The following is a 20,643-nucleotide window of genomic DNA, read 5'->3' as shown; positions in this document are numbered from 1 at the left end:
AACCTCTTAACCTACACAAATATCAAGAAAATCTGTACTGAACCAAAATTTTACACCGATCAGTAATTTTTATCCAAGAATCATACTACAAGATTTTTAAATATTGGCCCATAATTCGCCATGTCTCCCATATAAGGTCCACTCTTGATAATAGCGTTGTTTAAAAAAAATTCTACAAAATTGCCCTCAAATACTTAGAAATCACTTTACAATGTTATATGGCGATAGGTCCATAATAGGTTATAACTTCCATATATTGAACCATATACTGAATTTTGTGAATATCGGTCCATAATTGGCCACAGATCCCATATAAGTTCCACTTGCGATAATAACCATAAAACTATTGTAAAGATGAAATGCAATTAAAATACATAGAATCACTTTAAAATAATTTATGACGATCGAATCATAATAGGTCATAGTTCACATATAAGTCCCACGACCCAATATTTTTAAATTTGTCTAAATATATTTGTATACCCTTTATTCATACTCTGTTTCATCACTTGAAGGAAAAAATATTAAATTTCATACGTTCTAATAAGTAGGAATTTTAATTATAAATTTTTTTTACATTTGAAACAAAATATTTTCTACGTAAACTAGTCTTTATAACAACTGTTATATTATTTCAATTGTTATATCATCATATTTAGGTGGAGGGTATTTAAGATTCGGCTTGTTTTTATTTAAATTTTAACTGAACAAAAATAAAGACACCCTGTCTTTAATAAATTTAAATATTTGAACATACCCAGATATGGCAACTAAGTAAGCGCATAAACAAACAGCTGTCATCATGTCAATACAACCATGGGTCACAATACGAATGCGAGTAAAATTACCACAGCTGAATTAAAGCAGAGAATAAAATTTTCATGGTAAAATCAACATCGCCAAAAAACTATTAAAATCTAAATTTACTATTTGCAACCGATTTAAAAAAAAAAACAAATAGAAAAGACGGTTATTTACAAAATATTGAAAGTAAACAAAAAAAGTTAATGTGGAATACAGAATAACCAGAAAATGAAGGAAGAATATCTGGAAATCGAAGAACTAGATTTTAATACACACTTCGATGGCCAGGCCCAGCAACCACAACAAGAACAGTCACAGCTGAATCCCGGCCAAGCTGAATTTTTGCCCACTCAACCGGGCGACTTTGATGGCCAGTACGATGATGCTATGCTAAGGAAGTTGTTGAAGAAGTTCCAAATGAGTTTTTTGTATCCATTTTTGAAAGGTAACTTGGTTTTTAAAGTAGTTGCTGCTTCTTTGTATTGATTTTACCACAAAAATTGTAGAAACAATTACAGCCAAACAGCTGTGTTGTGCAAATGTCAATTTACATGTGTTGTGTTAGTGTGTGTGTGTTGATGGGTGAATGAGAGAATTGTTAATTTACCAAACAAAAACAACAGGGTGACTGAGAAAAACAAATTAATTGGTTGGTGTTATTAGTAGAGAAGTGCCATCTATATGTGAATTTATTTTTGTTCGTTAAATTTAAAAAAAAATATAGAAGATAAGCAGGAGAGCTATTTATTGACAAACATTTCTATTTTTAATAGCGGTATTCACAATGTAGAATAGTAAAAAAGCAGTAAAGCTATTTATTGACAAACATTTCCATTTCTAATGTATTTTGTTTTTCTTTTTTTGATATTGTGCTCTTTTACTAAATTACCAGGCCAAGTACTCTACCTTAGCGTTATTTTCAATGTAGAGTACTTGGCCAAGTATATGTATGTTATTTCAAATATATGTATTTAAAGCTTATTTCTTATCATTACAGTTTGTGACATTACATATCGCAGTTTACGTTATCTATCAGTTGAGGATATCAATACCGCCATACGAAGTGTGGGGCATCGAGCCGAATTCCGAGAAAAATTGTTCACCTGGAGACGTAAAAGGGTAAGATTTACCAAACATGTCAAACAAAACGCCCAACATTTAATAAACAATATTTTTCATTATACAGTATCGCACTAATGATGTAATAATAGAATGCGAAAAAATTACTCCACCAAATGTCACATCCAGTGAACAGCCTACAGTACCGGTCACAATCATGACACCCAGTACCAGCATAAATACAGTAAAACCTATTCAAACAAATATCCTAATAGCTCAGCCGCCTACTAACACCACACAAACAGCGGTAGTAATGCCGGAAATGGCAGCCACTACCACTTCAGCCACCAGCTCAAACAATACATTTCAAAATGCTATAAAGCCCTTTAAAAGGGATTTAAGCTATTTGGAAACTTCACTGCAGGATATGATCGATGAATTACCAGCAGAGATGGATTTTGAAGTGGAGACGAAAAGACCAAAAATCTTTGAAACTACAGTAGAATTAAGAGAAACACGTTTAAATGTACAATTGGTAAGTTGTTGAATAGTTTTTAAGAAAATTACTATAAATTTGTTTTTATTTTATTAGAATCTCGAAGAGTTATTAGATGAATCCTTGTTTGGTCCTGTTATGAAAGCATTCTACCAAAAGAATGGCTATTTAGAGCGTAAACATCGCGATGAGTTAATACAAAGTGTAGTGGATTATGTCATAACCAATGAGATCAAATTGCATTCGTCTGATTTTAATAAAATCGTGGATATGATTATAAGTATATTTCCCAGCGAAGATGAGTCAAGGGTAAGTACAATATCATATTTATGGATCGTGAATCCATTATAACAGAGTCCTCACAGTGTTTAAACATAAAAAAGCTATTTGAACCGATTTCAACACTTTATATGAAAGACATCTGTTACATTTACGTGGCGTTGGTATATGACGTGATAAATTGGTACATTTTAGACACTCTCGAATCTTTTCCAAACCCATTTCCACAAAATTCTAAATTAAATACCCCAATTATTATCACTCCAATTAAAATTGTTCAGTCACAACTAGGGTTTGGGGTCCGGGAATTCCCGGGATTTCCCGTAAAATTATTGTCTGGAATTCCCGGGAAATTTAAATTTTTTTCCCGGGAAAAACGGGAAATTTAAAATTAATTAAAAATACTTTAATATGTTTAAATATGACATCTCTGCTTGATGAATGGCTTGTTCCAAATATTAGTGGATACAGTAGTAGCATTAAGCCGAAATGAAACAATTTTTCTGATAGGTATGCTATAATGAACATACTTTATGAACAGCAGTTATCTAAAAATTCTACGATTTCTCAAAAAACGGTTCACTCAATTAAATTAAACCTAAAAACAATGTTAAAAATTTATGGACAGCAAATGTATGAACGTCTATTTGACCACAATGTTCCCTGATCTGTTCAAAGCGTTGATGATGAGGTTTCCGAAATACAAATGGAGCAAAATTTTAAAAACCAACTAGAATATTCAATCAATATTGAAAAGGAAAGCCCTAAATATTTAAAATCAAATGCTGAAAGTTTTAAGCGGGAATTAGATTTATTTGAAGCAAGTAGCAATCGGAGAATACATTTTGATTGTCTTTATAATGTTTTAATAACGATAAAGCCAACACATGTTTAAAGCGAAAGAGTTTTCTCGTCAAATGACTTATTGATTGCATTAGTAATTTTGATAAATAAATTTTTTAAAAAAAATAGTTCTATGACGGACATTATTTTTATGATATAATAGCGGTATTCACAATGTAGAGTACTTTCTATAGCAAAGTAGCAAAAGAGCAGTTTAGCAGAAAACAAAATACATTAGAATTACTTTTTTGCTGCTTTACCCTTTTTAAACTATATGAGGTAATTTTGAATTTCATATTTTTGTTTTGAAATGAATTTAATTTTATTTTAAAATACATATGTATATTTTATATAAAAAAAAATTAACAGACAAATCAAAAGAAAGAATCTAAAAAGTGCATTAAAAATCGACATCGAATTATAAAGATACGTTCAAAATTTATAAAATTTTGTGACACTTAATTGCTCTTTTACTCTACTATATCATGAATACCGCTAATATTTAATTTTAAAGTAACAAGTGATCTCCAAATATTTTAACAAACTTTTTTTGGTTTTATGTGGGTACAATTGAATTGTAATGTATTGTTTTTTTAATAAAATGACACAAGTTTATAAAACAATTTTCTTTTTTACTTATTTTTCTAGTTAAAAAAAATTAAAATTTTAAATTATCCGGGAAACCCCAAACCCTAGTCACAACAGGAAAATTTCGTCATTTATACTGAATCATGTCACACACTATTTTCTCTGTCTGGCTAAAGCAGAAACATTTTTTATTTAATGCAGGAAAATTAACTTAATACCAATTAAAATTTAATATCCTTACCCCCATTAACACGAAGTCTGGTTATGTTTTAACTAATAGTTATACTGACAGTTTTCATACAAAAATAATTTAAACCGACAGTATAACTATTAGTTAACGCTTAACCAGGCTTCGTGTTACTGGGGGTTAGAGGAATTATTAAGATGTTATGAATGTTACATATCAAAGTTCGTCAAACCTTTTACATAAATCGTTTAATAAAAGTCAATACATTATAGAATTTTGATCGCTAATTTAACTTAAACGAGTACAGGTTTTATGCATGAGTTCTGAAATTAGTTGTACAGGTAGGCCTCCATTTACGCGGTTTGTTGGGCCCAAAAAAATAGCGTGTAAATCAAATTCGCGTAAAACGAGGTTCTAATTTAGAACGAAATGCTTTTGTGGGGCCAACATTTTTTATTTCCCGTAAAACAATACATCAGTCACATAACCTAAAAATCGCGTTAAATCGAAAGCACATATGTACATACATACATACATACATACGTCACCTTAAATGAAAGCGGACGTAACTACACAAAAATTCAAAATCAAGTTTTTGATTGATTGAACAATTGCCAAGAATACTCTATTATTATTGATTTTATACGTCATGTAAAAACAATAAAAATTTAGTTACATCCGTTTGCATTTAAGGCGACGATATATACTTTAAGGGCCATTATTACAACTTGCAGTTATAATAAACTTATTTTATTTGTACTTTTAAAAACTTACTTAAAACAAAAGTGAAACTCAACTAAAAAAATTATTTCTTATCGAAAATTAAGGAAAAAATGTCAATTAAAACAAAAAATATTCTAATACATAAAAGAGATCAAAACATAACAAAAAATTCATAAAAATTAACGGTGTTTTCAAAAAAGAAATCTGTTATTCGCTTGTATTTTTTTTCGTTTCTTGTTGTTTGTTGCCGCGTTATTTAAAAATCGTGTAAAAAAAGTCTCGTATTTCAAGAAATGGTTGCTAATTTGAGTTCGCGTTATATCGAATTCGCGTAAATAAAGTACTGCGTAAATGGAGGCTTACCTGTATATATAAAGGATTTATATTTATCTATGGTCTATTATGGACCGACTACCACAAAATTTTTTAGTGTGACATCTTTTGCTAAATTTATTTTTTTGCTAAATTTATTTAAGATATTTATGTAGTCTAAGTTGAGCTTCAATCGTTGATATTTATCTAATCTAAGTTATGGTTCTATAGTAGATTTTTTATTTTAAGCTTCAATCATCGGGCTTTATACAGTCTAAGTTAAGCTTCAATTGTAGCTTTTTATGTAGTTTAAGTTATGCTTGAATTGTATGGCTTTATGTTTTCGAAATTAAGATTCAATCGTAGGATTCAATAGTAGGACGTTATATAGTCCAAATTAAGCTTCAATCGTAGGTCTTTATTTAGTCTATGTTAAGCTACAGTCGTAGGCATTTATATAGTCCAAAGTAATCATCAATAGTAGGTCGTTATATAGTCTAAGTTAAGCTTCAGGTCGTTATATAGTCTAAGTTAAGCTACAAAAGTGTGTATTTATTAAATATAAGTTAAGGTGGTTTAGATTCACAATTGACCTATATAGGTACAATGGGCGTGGCACCTCCCATACGAAATAAAAATTTATTATTGCATATCTGCAGTACTATTATAATGGGAGTCTTCAAACTTTGTGTGAGCTATGGCAGAACAACGTTTGCAGGGACAGCTAGTTCATAATAAATATTTTTTTTCGTTGCTCATAACTTTTAGTTCAAGTTTTCTTTGTTTACTGTTTTCGATATTCATTTGTATTTGTCAACCGCTACCGCGACCGCGGAACTGATTGATAACAAGGTTCAACTCAGAAATTGATTCTGAGACGATTAGTATACATTTAGGTGGGTGAGAGACTATTATTTTAAGACATTACAAACATCAGCACAAACGCATAAAACCGTCACCACTATAGTGGTGAAGGAAATAAATCTGTGGTGGTTTGGAAAAACTAGGTAACTCCATTTTTGTGAAAACACGAGAAAAACACAACTTTAGTAATCATTTGTGGTAAAACATTAACTACGTTAATTTATCTGTTTTTTTACGAAAAAATGGAGTTACCCAGTTTTTTCAAAAAATATTTTCCTTTTATTCTTATATACATATCAAAGTTTTTTTCTTGTTTTAGGTTCAAAATTTGACTTTGTTTCAAAAACCCTCTTAGTTTTTGAAACAAAGTCGTTTTAAACTCCAATTTTTTCAGATTTTTTAAGAAAATACGGAGTTATCTTGTTTTTTTAAAAAATGCATTTAGTTAGGAAGTTTTTACATGAAAATAACTTTTAAATGAGAAACTATATCAAAATTTTAATCTGACAGAGTGATAGTAAATGAAACGTACTTTCTATTTTTGGTGTTATCTCAATTTTTTCAAAAAGTGGAGTTACCTAGTTTTTCCAAACCACCACAGAAATATATCCTAGAACATTTTCTTTTTCAAATCAACTCTTTCTAATATTTGCTTGATTGCTTTCTTCGTAACTTCCAAAACGAATACATTGAACTCACTTTGCAAAAAGTTGTTAAATCAAAAACATTTCGTATTCATTTAGAATACCTCCTCTATTAATGTTAAATCACACACTCCAAGAAATGATGTAAAAATTATTATAACAAAGTTTTTTTCTTTCTTCTTCCTCAACCTTAATTTGTACAGGATTATTATTTCATAAATCGTAAAGGAAAACGAAATCCCATGGGTCGTCTCTATACCAAATACTACAATACATTGAAAAGAATGCGAGTACGAGACATACACCAAGAGTTCACCCTGGAATCATCATTAATGCCAGCTGCATCATTACAAGATGATGCCACATCCATGATGACAATAACATCAGCAGCCTCAACATCACAAATGAGTACGACGATGATGTTATCATCATCATCATCATCAAATGCTATAAGCACATCGGCAACTACTCTGGGTAATGGTAACATCAGCAACAACAACAACAACATCGCTATTAATAATAATAATAACGATGGCAATAGCAATAATAGTAATAGCATCAATACACAAATTGAGCTTATTGAAGATGAATTTCAAGAGCTCATACAGCTCGATGATACTTCAATAAGTGCCATAAAGAATTTTTTACGTTGCCAGGGACTGGATTGGGATGATGTTAAGACAATGTGGGCTAAAACGTACTTAGCACGCCAGGAAGATGTGGAACACTCCACCATCAAGGATGTACTACAACAATGGCCGAAATATTTAAATGCCAGAGGCATGGAGTTGGTAGGTGTACAAGTGTAGTAGTGTTATAATCATGTATTAAAATTATGTACTTCAATGTATTTTCAGTTTGATATTGATTTTCGTTTGAAATTCTCCCGCAGCAAAGCAAAAGCTTTGCATCAAAAGTGGCAAACTTTCGCACACAAAATCTTTAGCTACTATCAGGGCAACATAAAGGACGACATGTGTAAGGGACTCTTTGCTTTATGCAAATCTAAACCGGGAAAAGGTAAATTACTACACAATAATACAACCACCCACAAGTTCCTGTTTGTTTAACAAAGATGTTTGTTATTTATTTTAGACACCGAAGACTACATAATCACTGTGCTGCTGAATGCCATTATGCTACCCATGGCTCGTTATCGTGATGCATTGGGTAATCGACGGAAAATTTCCATTGTCGAGGCTGTAGATCTCTTTGCCATACGTGTAAATACACTCGAAGATTTGGATCAAAAACGTGAAGAGTTTTCCATTAAATACGGCGACATACACACCGACTATACGCCACTCATTGTGGTGGTGGGTGACAACAACATCAATATCCATGAAATCTATGTGCACTTTGATGTGGCTCTGTATGAAATGCCAGATTTTATCAGTGCCCTTGACTGTTGCATGAAAATATATCGTGTATTAAATTTACCATATCCATCGTCGAACGAATATTCTTGGACGTTTATACAGCGTTACTTTTATGAAATTATGTTGGCCGATGATATGAAATGTCCATCAATGAGTTCATTAATTACGTATTTAAAATTTTAAACAACTATCATTAGGGCAATATTATATGAATATTAAAATGCATGCATATTTATTTATTTACTTATCTAGTGGTATTTAAAAATAGCTAAAATAAGCAGTAATTATTTATTAAAAATGGAATGAAGATTAAAATAAATGTGAGAGTTTTAATACAATCTGGAAGTTAATGTAAGGTATATTTTCTGTTTTGTATGTGATTAATCGGGAGAGAGCGTATCGGCAACAAATACAATATTTCTTAGTTGTCAAATTATTTTAAATATCAAAATCAGATATTTCACATGAAACAAGCAAGAGAGCTACATTTGGCTGTGCCGAATTTTATATGAGGAGCCGAAGAACAAAAGGTAACCAACAAATTAGATGAAAATATTGTCAATTATGTGCGTGGCATGCTGTTAAAGTCAAATATTTTATGTCATTATATAAAAAAAAAATGTGATTTTTGTAAATTTGATTAAAAGTAAATTATCATTACTCGCAAACTATTATCGATAATTGCATGATTTTTCTGTTATGTTGTTAAGAAAATAGTCTTTAAGAAATGGTATGATTTGTCACTGTACCGTTTATACCTGCTGTGTTATTAAATTTTTTCACAGGTACTATAATTTAGTCAAATTTTAATTTCAGTGGAATAGAAGTCCTTAGGGTCAAAACGGGTTAAATAAATTTTACTACCAGGAGAAAGGCCAAAATGTCCTCTTTAAGCCCATACAGTATTGGCCATAACTAAAGCACCCCCTCAATGAATTTTTTTCATATGGTATTTTTTTTGTATAAAATCAAAGTTTTAAACCAAAGTATAGCAAGTAGTCCAACTCTTTGACAGCAGTACCTAACTCTATACATGTGTTAGTGAAAAAGTACCTAAGTCTAAATATGTGTTAGTAACAAAAATGTATATGTGTTGGTGCCTTTTGAATTTTCACCAGACACACAGAGTTCTAAAAAAATATTTAAATTTCAATTTATTTAAATTTTGTTCTATTTTCAATACCAAAAATTGAAACTCTGTTCTATATTTTAAAACCTACCACAAACAAAATAAAACGTCAAAATTAATAAAAAAATATTTTTTAGTTTGTGCGAAATGGACGTGCTTCGGAAAAGAAAAAGTGCTAAATGTGTTGAAAAAAATTATAAAATAATGTGAGTTATTGAATTTATGTGTATTAAACTTTTAAAAAATAGAGAGTTGGACTACTTGGTATACTTTGTTTTAAAATTACTCTCTCACATATACGGGTACTGTGTAAATTCAACACCCTTGTGAGAGAATTATACACATCAAAAGTCTCGAAATTTTAACTATAAATTGTCGAATAAATATAGTTTAATACACATAAATTCAATAACTCACATTATTTTATAATTTTTTTCAACACATTTAGCACTTTTTCTTTTCCGAAGCACGTCCATTTCGCACAAACTAAAAAATATTTTTTTATTAATTTCTCAATAGGATTGAGATCGGGAGATTGACCAGACCAATGAAGAACTTGAATCTTATTGCTCTGTTGCCAAGTCTTACAAACTTTGGAGGGGTGCTTAAGATCGTTATCCTGTTGGAAGCTCCCTATAATTGGCATCTCTTCACTGGCATAAGGCAACATTACAACTTTCAATACATCACGGTACATGAACCGATCCATAATCCCATAAATTTTATGATTTGGCCCAAATCCTTGACCAGAAAAGCAACCCCAGACCATTACATTGCCTCCTCCATGTTTAATTGTTCCTTTGCAATACTTAGGATTCAGTCTTCCTCCTTTTGGTCTACGTACACGCCTTATTCCAGCGGAACTTTTTAAGTTGTATGTGGATTCGACAGGGAACAGTACTGTCTTTAATTTTTGGACACTCCAGTCGATGTGGGCTTTGGCAAATTTCAGTCTAGCTTTCTTGTTCTTAGCTGATAGAAATGTTTTTTTTTCTGGTCGTCAGCTGAATAATCGGGCTTCTACTACTCTTCTATGGATTGTTCTTTCGCTAACGCATAATCTTAAACTTGTTCGTACTTGAATAGCTGATCCTACAGCATATCTTTTTGTATTGCTCTTTTGATCAAGGAATCATAATATCGTGTTTTTTTCGCGAACGACCTCCAGAATGCAGGCCGTCTTCCAGTCTTCAATAACTTTAATTTTAAATTTTGTACTTGTTCCTTGTCATTGTTTTTTTCACAATAAACTGTATAAAACTTAAATTTTTATCTATATATTTTTATCCTATATTTTTATCTTTTGGAATTTTTAAGTCCATTCATTGTGATTCCCGATAACTCACATTGCAAATATGCAGTACCAAGTCAAATTTTTAAACATCTTATAAGAGGGTGCTTTTGTTTTTGTCCGATGCGTTTTGAGTTTTTATATGATTTATCATTTTAAATTAATTTTTAATAAAATTATCTTTTACTAAATGAATATTAAATGAACATTAACAATAGCTATGTTCAATAACTAAAAGTTGTTACTAGTTAGTAACAATTGTTACTAGAAAAGCGTTCATTAACTCAAAAACTTGCAAGTAGAGAAAATATCAAGAGCGTATAAATTTTAGAGAGTGTTCTCTCGTTGCAAACTATTACAAGTTTTATTTTGAACTCGTAATAGTTAGCAGCTTATATTTTATATATTTTGTATTATTGTTTACTTATTTAAAATTTTATTTTTGTGGTGAAAAAATGTCAAAACAAAAGAATTTTCAATAAAATTGAAGAAAATGTGAGTATTTATACATTTTTAAAGGAATAAAATAAGAAAATTGTGTGTATAAAACAATTGTTACTGGAAAAGCGTTCATTTACTTTTTACCATGGCAGAACAAACCAGGTACAATTATTAGAAAGTATGTTCTCAATTATAATTTCCCTAAAAAGTCAAATACATACAAACTAAAGAAAACTGGAAAAACAATAAAAACAAACGTCAAAAATTTGAACAATATTAAAATTTCTCATATTCAAATTTAATATTTAATAAATGCTTATAAAATGAGTGTTAATAAATGTTGTTTTGGACAAAAAAATGTGAACTATGTGAAATGTAGCAGATAAAATAAAAGATTGGAGTGATGTATGTGGTGTAAATCTGAAGAAACGATATACGATTTTATTTTGCTTCGTTTCTTTTATTTCTGTAGTTTGACATAACAAGGTAACTGATTGAAAGCTCTCCCTAATAATTGTACCTGGTTGATTCTGCCATGCTTTTTACTATATTTGAGAATTTAAGAGAGTAATTTTGTAAATTTTGATTTTATTCTCTCGTTGCAAGTATTTACTGGGAAAGTAAATGAACAGACCTAATATTAGTTAATAAAATATATACAAAATACATCCCAAAAAAGCCGATTTTATCAAAAAAATTATGATTTGAAAAAATCCATTGAGGGAGTGCTTTAGTTATGGCCAATACAGTATTGACCTGTTTTAACCTGTTTGTTGAACACTTTTTTCATTTGAATGAAATTACTTCCAAATTTTTTTCTATTTTTATTTACCTGTTCATATGACTGACGCAAAGAACAAGTCGCAATTTTGAAGATATTGCGATAAAATTTGGTACATACATTTTTTTCGGCCCGAGGACGAAGCCTATAGAAAGTGACTGAAATCGGTCCATTATTTCACCTAACACCCATACAAATGTTCTCCCGAAATTATACTTTATCGGTCGTTAATGGTTAATTTATATAGGTATCTACACAAATTTTGCTCCAAATAACTTTTATATAAACTGTATTAATGTAACTTAATTTTATGATGATCGGTCCATAATTAGTCATAGCTGCCATATAATGCCCGCTTCCAAAAATCACTTTAACGAGCATAAATCTTTTAAAACTACAGGTATAAACATAAAATTCAACACAAATAAACTTCATATGGAAATAGATCACACAGCCTAGTTTCATTGCTATCAGTCCATAATAAGGCCCGCTTCTTTGAAAAAAACTTTTTTTAAAAAACAATTTCGAAAAAAAAATTTTTTGAAAAACAATTAAAAAAAAAATTAAATTTTGTTTACCTAAAAAAATTTATTTTAAAGTATAATTTGGTGAAGGGTATAAGATTCGGCACAGCCGAATATAGCTCTCTTACTTGTTCAATTTACGTTTAACAATTGCCCAATATATCTCGATTGGACGAAGATTTGGGCAATTTGTTTAATTGATGTGTTTTGGTATAACATCAATATTATTCTCATTTTACCACTTCATAGTAGTATTTGAGTAATGACAAATTGTCATTGAGTAATGACAACTTTACTGAAACTTTGTATCAGATGTGTGATGTCTTATAAACAGGGAAACCGGAAATATGCTCTAAAAAAAGCGTTTTAGACGCTTTAAATATGCAGTAAAAACTTTAAAATATGCTCTTAAAATTTAAAAAATATGCTCTTAAAAAAACAAACTTTTACATAATTTTTAACCAAAAAAAATTTACTTAAATTTTCAAATAAAAATCGTTGTCTATTGGATCTGAAAACATTTTTAAACATAGAAAATGTTCTTTCGACATCAACTGATGTTAAAGGAGCAAATTTAAAAGACAATATTTCTTTAACACTTAGAACGGTTAAGTTTGAATTAGAACTAAAATTTGATATTTAGATGGAGCTATTATTAAAATAGTGCTTATTTTATATTAAAAAAAGTAAGAGAGCTATATTCGGCTGTGCCGAATCTTATATACCCTTCACCTAATTATACTTCAAAATAAAAAATTTAAATATTATTAGGTGAACAAAAATTTTGTTTTCAGTTTTTTAATTTTTTGGATAAAATAATTTTTCGAATTGTTATTTTAAATTTAAAAAAAAAAATTCTGTTTTTTAATTTTTTTTTTTGGTGAAAAGCCATCTATTTTTCAATTTTGAATTTTAAACAAAGGAAATAAAATCCTGTAACACAACAGCGAAAAATAAGTAAGACAAAATTTGTTTTTGATAAAAATATGCTATTAAACAGTAAAATATGTTCTAAAAACGCAAAATATGACAGAAATATGCTCTTAAAACAAATATATGCAAAAATATGTATTTAAGGGTAAAATATGCAAAAATATACACTAACAAATCGATGCCAAAATTCTTAAATAGTTCTGAAACGTGTAAATATCTTATCCATGTGCTCATTAGACTCACCAGAAAAAACATGCATTTGCATATTTTGGTTTCCCTGCTTATAAATGACAGCAATCGCTTTTCCAAACTCTCTTTTTATATATAATTCTGAAAATTCTTTAAAAACATGTCTGAAAAGCTTGACTCATAAAACCGCAGTTGCGGATTGCCTGCCAAATTAATATTTTTGTTAAATTTTACGTATTCACATTTAAAGGTCACACAACCTCGGTCTGCCGAGACGTACAAATTTTGACTGATATCTGCCGAAAATCAGATTTTGGCTATCTTTTAACCTGATAAAGTCAGATATTCTAGATATTTGTGCACAATTTTATCTCTAGCTTTATTTTCCATTGTGTCTACACTGTTTAAAATTAAACATAATGACTTGCAATTCATTGTAGAATAATGATAGATTTGTTGTTAAAAACGCATGTAAAGCCTTTTCCATTTTGATAACAGGGGGACGTTGTTATGAATACTATAGTGCGTACGGATTTTAAGTGGCCACTTCTTTATGCTGCAATTCGGATAAAATTTTGCACAAATTAGTTTTAAGTACTCCGAAATTATACTGTAAATTATGGTGAAAATCGCCTTGTAGTCCAAAGTTCCCCTCAGAAAATTACTTGAACATTCATAATTTTTATATCCCAATAAACCAGAAAACGATATGATAGAATTGGTGGCGATTGTGATATGATATTTTATTATTGAAAAAGATATTATCATAACATTGTTTTCAAATATTTAGACCCGAGATGAGCTATTTTGGAGTCCGCCCACTAGCCACCACTAAACTTACACTTTTGCATCTTTTTTTATTTGATTGAAATTATTGTTAAAATTTACAAAAAAAAATTATTTTTATAGTTCTAATCACTAATGATGAAATTTTGAAACTTTTTCGAAAACCCTTCCATTAAGGTTTTTATAGTGCTTTATGTAACTTTGTTCGAACAGGTTGTCCATCTCCGTTTAAAATCTACCACAGTTTTAAACACCTTTTTGTGCTCTTCAATTCTCTTTTAACAAGAGCCCAATATCTCTCCACTGGCCTCAGCTTCAGGCATTTTGGAGGAATTGCCTCTCTTGGTACAAATATCACATTATTGTTCTTGTAACCACTCAAGACCTTTCTTACCATGCCAAATCAGGCCAAAAATAAGTGGACACATTAAGAAGTCTTATGAATGGAAGCATCCTCTTTTGTAAACATTCCTTGATGTAAATTTCGGTATTTATAGAGCCCTTTGTAACAAATGTTTAGCTATTTTGCCGCAACTGTATTTTGCTTGCCATACCAAGAACTTTTTGGAAAATTTTGTCTGCTTTTGGATGCTAAACTTTTCTTCAACATTTCCTCGAGCATCATCTGCAACATAAAAATGTTGACCCAGAAAATGCGAAGAATTGTCCATTCGCACATTTCGTCATCCATTACGCAACTGGTATATTTTTTGTATAAAATTTGACTTCAATTTCCGTGCTCAGTCTTTGACCTCTAATTTTGTTAGCAGAGTTCCTGTCAGGAACTTTTTGAGCCTTGTATGCTTTTAAACCTACATTGCCTTTAACTTTTCGTACCAAATAGTCGGAGTACTGACCTAACCGGACTGATTTCCTACCGGAGGTATTGAGAATTTTTGAAAATGCTTTCTACTTTTTTGGCTTTAGAAACATCATGTGAACCATTCCTTCTACCTGAACCAGATTTTATATCAACGGACAATTTCTCCCGGTACTGTTTAATAACATTGGAAACAGTTTGATAGCAGACCTTTGATTGTTTGGCCAACTTGGACCAAGTTGGGTTTTATTGAAAATATTTAAAAATTTTAGTACGCACTTTTTTCTGGTCACTCATTTTAATCAGATTAACAACAAATGAACATAATTGACATTAAATATAATAACTGAAATGCTTTACAAAGATAACTTGATGAAAACAAAAATCAAATAATACTTGGGTTAAAAGTTTTAATGGAAAACGTGTGTTAAGAATTTTACGATCTCAGTCCATATAATAACTTCATCTTAAAATTGTGTCAAGCGTAACATTTGCATGTAAATATATCGAGCCCTTAGCGCCAAATTATCGTAAGCGACATTTTCTAAATTTTTTTTTTATTGCAAAAATTAAAATTTTATGGAACTTCAAAATTATAGGGGGTAAGATTTTATCGTAAGTCAGTGTTTACATTTTACACTAAACGAATTTTATCGTAAGCGACACATAGTGGTATAGAAAAAAAAGAAGGAAATAAATCTGTAACTTCTAAATGGTTAGATTGGTTTGAATGAAATTTCACATGCGCAAAGAAGAAGTGCTGTCGAGATTAAGTTCTGAATGTGGACCTCATGTGCCCACCAGGGGCGCGACCAAGGGTCCTCAAAGTAGGACACCTCGGGTATGTTACATTTTTAAAATGATCCTATTTCGTCGTTTGTGTTCCGATTTCAAAAAAATTACTCATATAAAATCTTTGCATCAAGCGCCACAAAAGACCTAGTCGTAGCTATCAATTATCTCTTCGCATTTGAAATTTAAATGTTCAATATTTTTAACCATACTCCAGTTTTTTGATAACAGCGTATCCAAATATTTCCCGATTTTCTCCAGTTTTTCTTCATTGGACTAACAACATATGTATGTGTCAAACAGAAAAAGAACTGTTTAAAAATAATGACTAAGTACAAAGTTATATGCATTTGAATTTTAAAAAATTTAAAAAGCCGATTTTTCGTTTACTTTTTGGGAAAAAAGAACTGTTTTTCCTTTTTAGTTATAACAAAAAATTTCTAAGAGGATGTATAAGGAATTCATACTTTCTGAAAGCTAAGTTTTCATAAAATATTTTAAATGAAAAAAAAAATTAAAAACTTTTGTTAAATTAAACTTTAGGGCAAAAATTCTCAAATCGCATATTTGATATCAAAATATAGTAACCGATTTTGGATGGTCCAATATGCTTTATTAACCATTTACAAAATTATTTTGTAAATGGTTCCGATAACTCCGACCCTGGTATGGATATTATAGCCAAAAAACTAAAAATTTCCATTTTTGGGATTTTTCAACACTTTTTTGGGAATTGCGGGATTGCTGATAATAAATTTCAAAATTCGTTTTTATTTTTCCATTTTGAATACAAAATTTTACATAACTGTGAAATTTCATTAAAAACTATTCATAAATACAATTTAATTTCAATTCGAAAAATTTGTATCTATTAGGGTATTCGAATTATTCGATTTTTCTCTTGTTCGAATAAAACGAATAATTCGAATAAAAGATTTTAACTTGTTCGAATAATTCGATCACACGTTTAAAATTAATCGAATTATTCGAATAATTATTTTTTTTTTAAAAAGTAAAGGATGAAGTTTTGGCGTAGGTTTTTAAATATTTTATTGTTAAAGGAAAACAAAAAATAACGTTAAAGTTAAAAATTCAAGTATTGATAATGTTAAAAAACATTCGAAAACAAAGTCCATTATTAAATTTTCAACAGAAATATTCTGATCAGATTAACTCCCGAACAATCTACAAAACAATTGACTAGCAAACATTTTAGTTTCCGTTTTGTAGCTATGCTTTAAAAAATTTGAGCTAGTTGGACATGATCCTGAATTCAAATACAATATAAACGTATTAAGAACTTTTTTATGTCGTTCATTAATTCGGGGTTTAAATTGAGTAACCAATTCTTTAGTAAATTAATCATTCACTATTTCTAAATTATTTATAACAAATTGTATTATACATAGAGATGCTAATCGGGACTGGTTTTTGAAAATCCCGGGGTTCGGGATTTGGTAAAGAATCCCGAAATCCCGACCCGGTGTTTCGGGATTTTCGAAAAATCTAAAATACCGAAAATTATAAGAAAGAAACGTACATAATTATGTCTTTACAATTGAAAGTAAATTTTTTATTTATTAATTAATTTTTATTAGGCACTAAAAAGCATAAAATACTTGCATAAGTACATTATATGTATAAGAATAAATAATAATAAAGTATGTACATTAGAGTTAATTTCAAAAATTTGATTTGCGGGTATCATAATTTTTCTGAAGGCTTTCGCGTAAGTCCTTTTTTTTTGAAAATTTTCACTCCTTGTGTTGGCTCAACATTTTTCTGTAGAGCAAAAACAGTTGAATATATTGCAAACAGGATTTCACCAGTCGATTCTGCATCAAAAATTAATACAATTGATGTTTTTCGAATCCTTAAAGTTGAGCTTAACAACTTTGCTGAACATAACTTTGCAATATTCGGGATTGTAAAATGTCAAAATGCATGAAAAAGGCCCACAGAAATGACAATTTCTCCTTTATATTTATGAAAAATGGGATTTGGAAAATCGGGATTTTCAGGAACGGGATTTCCCGTTTAGCATCGCTAATTATACATCAAGCTCTATTAACGTTGCCGAATATTTGCTTAATAAAGTGGACTTGGGGAATTACATAATAAAGGGAATCTGTCCAAAGCTTGATATCATTGTCAGTGAACATGTCTAATTTGAAGTCAAGCAGTGCATGATTGACGCATTTACAAATACGCAAAAAGTTTATTACCATATTAGACAAAGATGTTCAACGATGTTCAAAATCATGTATAAGACGAACTCCATGCTTTTCTTGCAACAAAACGTTAGTTTGCAATATTTGTGTTTATCATTCGATTTATGAAATATTTTGCAACACTTACGTACGCGGTTTATAACATCACTTATATACATATATTTTAAGATCTTGGCCTTCATCTATTTCAATGTAATCAATATAAATGTCATCCTCAATATCACTTTCGACGGCCGTTTCAAATTAACATTCTCCATCACATTCAACTCCACTTTAATCTAAGTTAAAATTTTGATTATTAATTGCGTTTCTTCTAATATTTCGCCAGCTAAATAAGAAATATTTTATTCTGTACCTTTTATTTTCATTGGACTTGAACCAATGAAAATAAAAAGTTAAAAATTTTGAAATATTTGGTTTTAGAATTGTAACATCTTGCAGTAATATTTATATATTTATAGAAGGAGCTATCGGAACACTCATCTACAGTGATCGAAAGTCCCTTTGTCTTTAGTTATTTGTCGAATTGCAGAAACAATACATGTTTTCTGAGTCATTATTACTTAGTTAAATTTGGAATTATGAAAAATTTTAAGCAATTTTATAAATTTAAATATATATGAACATTTATTCGTTTTATTCGATTATTCTACATAAAATTGTTCGAATTATTCGTTATTCGAAAATGGCCATTTTTAAATTGTTCGAATAATTATTCGTAAGAAATTATTCGATTAATCGAACGATCATTAGTCGAATGAATACCCTAGTATCTATGCAAAAATTCAATAAAAAACATTTTTTGTCATATTTTTCAATAAAGTATTCCATGAATTTTTAATTGTCAAAAGTTATAAATATTTTTGAAATAGACAAATAGCTTGAACGAAATTATATTATATCGCATCATAACATTTTTAATGCTATGTATGTATAAATTTCAAAATAATCGTAAAAACCTTTTCCTGTAAAATTTGTGATTTGTCGCTTACGATAATTTGGCGCTAAGGGCTCGATATATTTAACAGATATTTAAGTCCTTATTATTCTTTCAATTTGGTAGATTGCCATGTGAATTTTAAATTAATTTCGTTTTAATGTTCTTTAAATGACTTACAAAATTTACTCTTTTCATTGCGTTCATGTTCAATGTCATTGTACAGACTCAAGGTAAGAGCACCCAGAGAAAAAATTAGTTGTACATGATCACAGCAATTATTTTAACATTATTATGGGATATTCAACAATATTATGGTCACTGTAGTCATTTATATGGTTGCGTCAACCATAATATGTTTACGATTCACATGATGAAATCATGTTAAAACGATTGCAATGTTCATGTAAAACTATATTTTTGCTGTGGGTGTAGAGGGTGTAGTTAGAGTTTCAACTTTTCTAGACTTTTTCCACTTCCGGGAAAACAAAAATAATTCTTTATATCTATATATCAACTATAGAATTTTATTAAACATGAGTTTACCATGTAAAAGTTCCTCGATATTTCTGTTCGTAAAAATTTATAGCTAAATTAGTTCCTAGCAAAGCAATCCCGGATATCTACACACGCCCAAAAACCCTAATGGAGTGTTAAGTTAAAAAAAAATAAATTTATTTTATTTTTCATCACAATTTATTTTTACCACGAAATACTCAAACAAACACTAACGAGTTTCAATGAGAAAAAACAACTTTCATACTTAATAGTTTCTTTTTCAAAGCTAAAAATTTAATTTTCAACTCTAATTCCAAACACCTGATGTTGTCAACTTGAGCATGATGACTTAAAATGAAAATGAGAATAGGAAAATACAAAAAAAAGTTGTTGGTGGTGGCAATTTGAGGTTAAATAATAAAACCAACGGCAATAAGTAAAATAAAGTAAAAGCAGAACTCTTAGGAAAAAGTTGAAAAAAAAAACTTAAGTATAGTGGCAATAAAAGTATTATAATCGTAGTGCTCCTTCTCGTAGCCCAACCACAAGTGCATACAATTTCTTGATTTTGTCTATGTCATCTTTTGTTGTCCTGTTACTACTGCTTCTTCCACATCGCCATCATTTTGATCCCCCTTTGTAGGTCTTCACTTAGCGCTTCTAAGAATGTGTGTTTTATTTATTTATTTTTTTGTCTCTACTCTTGCTCTTTTAAAGGATAAATGGCTTTAAGGATGACAAGAGAAAACACAAAAAAAGAACCGTACTCGTATTATGAAAGTGGAAAAAAAAGTTTTTCAATAAAAATAACTTGCGGTTTTGTAAATGGCATTTAATATCAAAGGACATATATAAATTAATTCTTATCATTTGTTTTATCTCTTTTTATTTTATTTTTATTTGCTTTGTATGTTTTTATTCTATTGTACTTGTGCATTGTTCTATGGTTTTTTATAAAAACCGCAGAAATATGCTGCACTATAATGCATTTGAAGCAGACCCTTAATCTGCAACCAGATTTAATTATGTTTGAGTAAAGTTTTATTAAAGCAGTGGGTGAGATACTTGTATTTAAAATTAACAATGGTCAGTGCCTTGACCCCAATGTTAAGA

At 29.7% G+C, this 20,643-nt stretch overlaps 1 protein-coding gene across 1 annotated transcript; it reads left to right on the top strand.

Moving 5' to 3' along the window:
• Positions 1 to 965: 965 nt before the first annotated feature.
• LOC135960494 (uncharacterized) lies at positions 966 to 8,400 on the top strand. Its single transcript, XM_065511798.1, has 7 exons — positions 966 to 1,249; positions 1,802 to 1,923; positions 1,991 to 2,398; positions 2,456 to 2,668; positions 7,003 to 7,590; positions 7,657 to 7,819; positions 7,895 to 8,400. Exons 1-7 carry the CDS (start codon positions 1,033 to 1,035, stop codon positions 8,359 to 8,361), a joined length of 2,178 nt encoding a protein of 725 aa, XP_065367870.1. The 5' UTR covers positions 966 to 1,032; the 3' UTR covers positions 8,362 to 8,400.
• The last annotated feature ends 12,243 nt before the right edge of the window (positions 8,401 to 20,643 follow it).

Source organism: Calliphora vicina, chromosome 5 (genome assembly GCF_958450345.1).
Source record: "Calliphora vicina chromosome 5, idCalVici1.1, whole genome shotgun sequence".
Lineage (NCBI taxonomy): Eukaryota > Metazoa > Arthropoda > Insecta > Diptera > Calliphoridae > Calliphora > Calliphora vicina.
Note: the sequence above shows the minus strand (reverse complement) of the source record. Positions and strands in the feature narration are given on the sequence as shown.

Coding starts and splice junctions, on each gene's coding strand:
- LOC135960494 (XM_065511798.1), top strand. CDS start 1,033: ATGAAGGAAGAATATCTGGAAATCGAAGAACTAGATTTTAATACACAC. Junction 1,250..1,801: donor TTTGTATCCATTTTTGAAAG/GTAACTTGGTTT, acceptor TTATCATTACAG/TTTGTGACATTACATATCGC. Junction 2,399..2,455: donor CACGTTTAAATGTACAATTG/GTAAGTTGTTGA, acceptor TTATTTTATTAG/AATCTCGAAGAGTTATTAGA.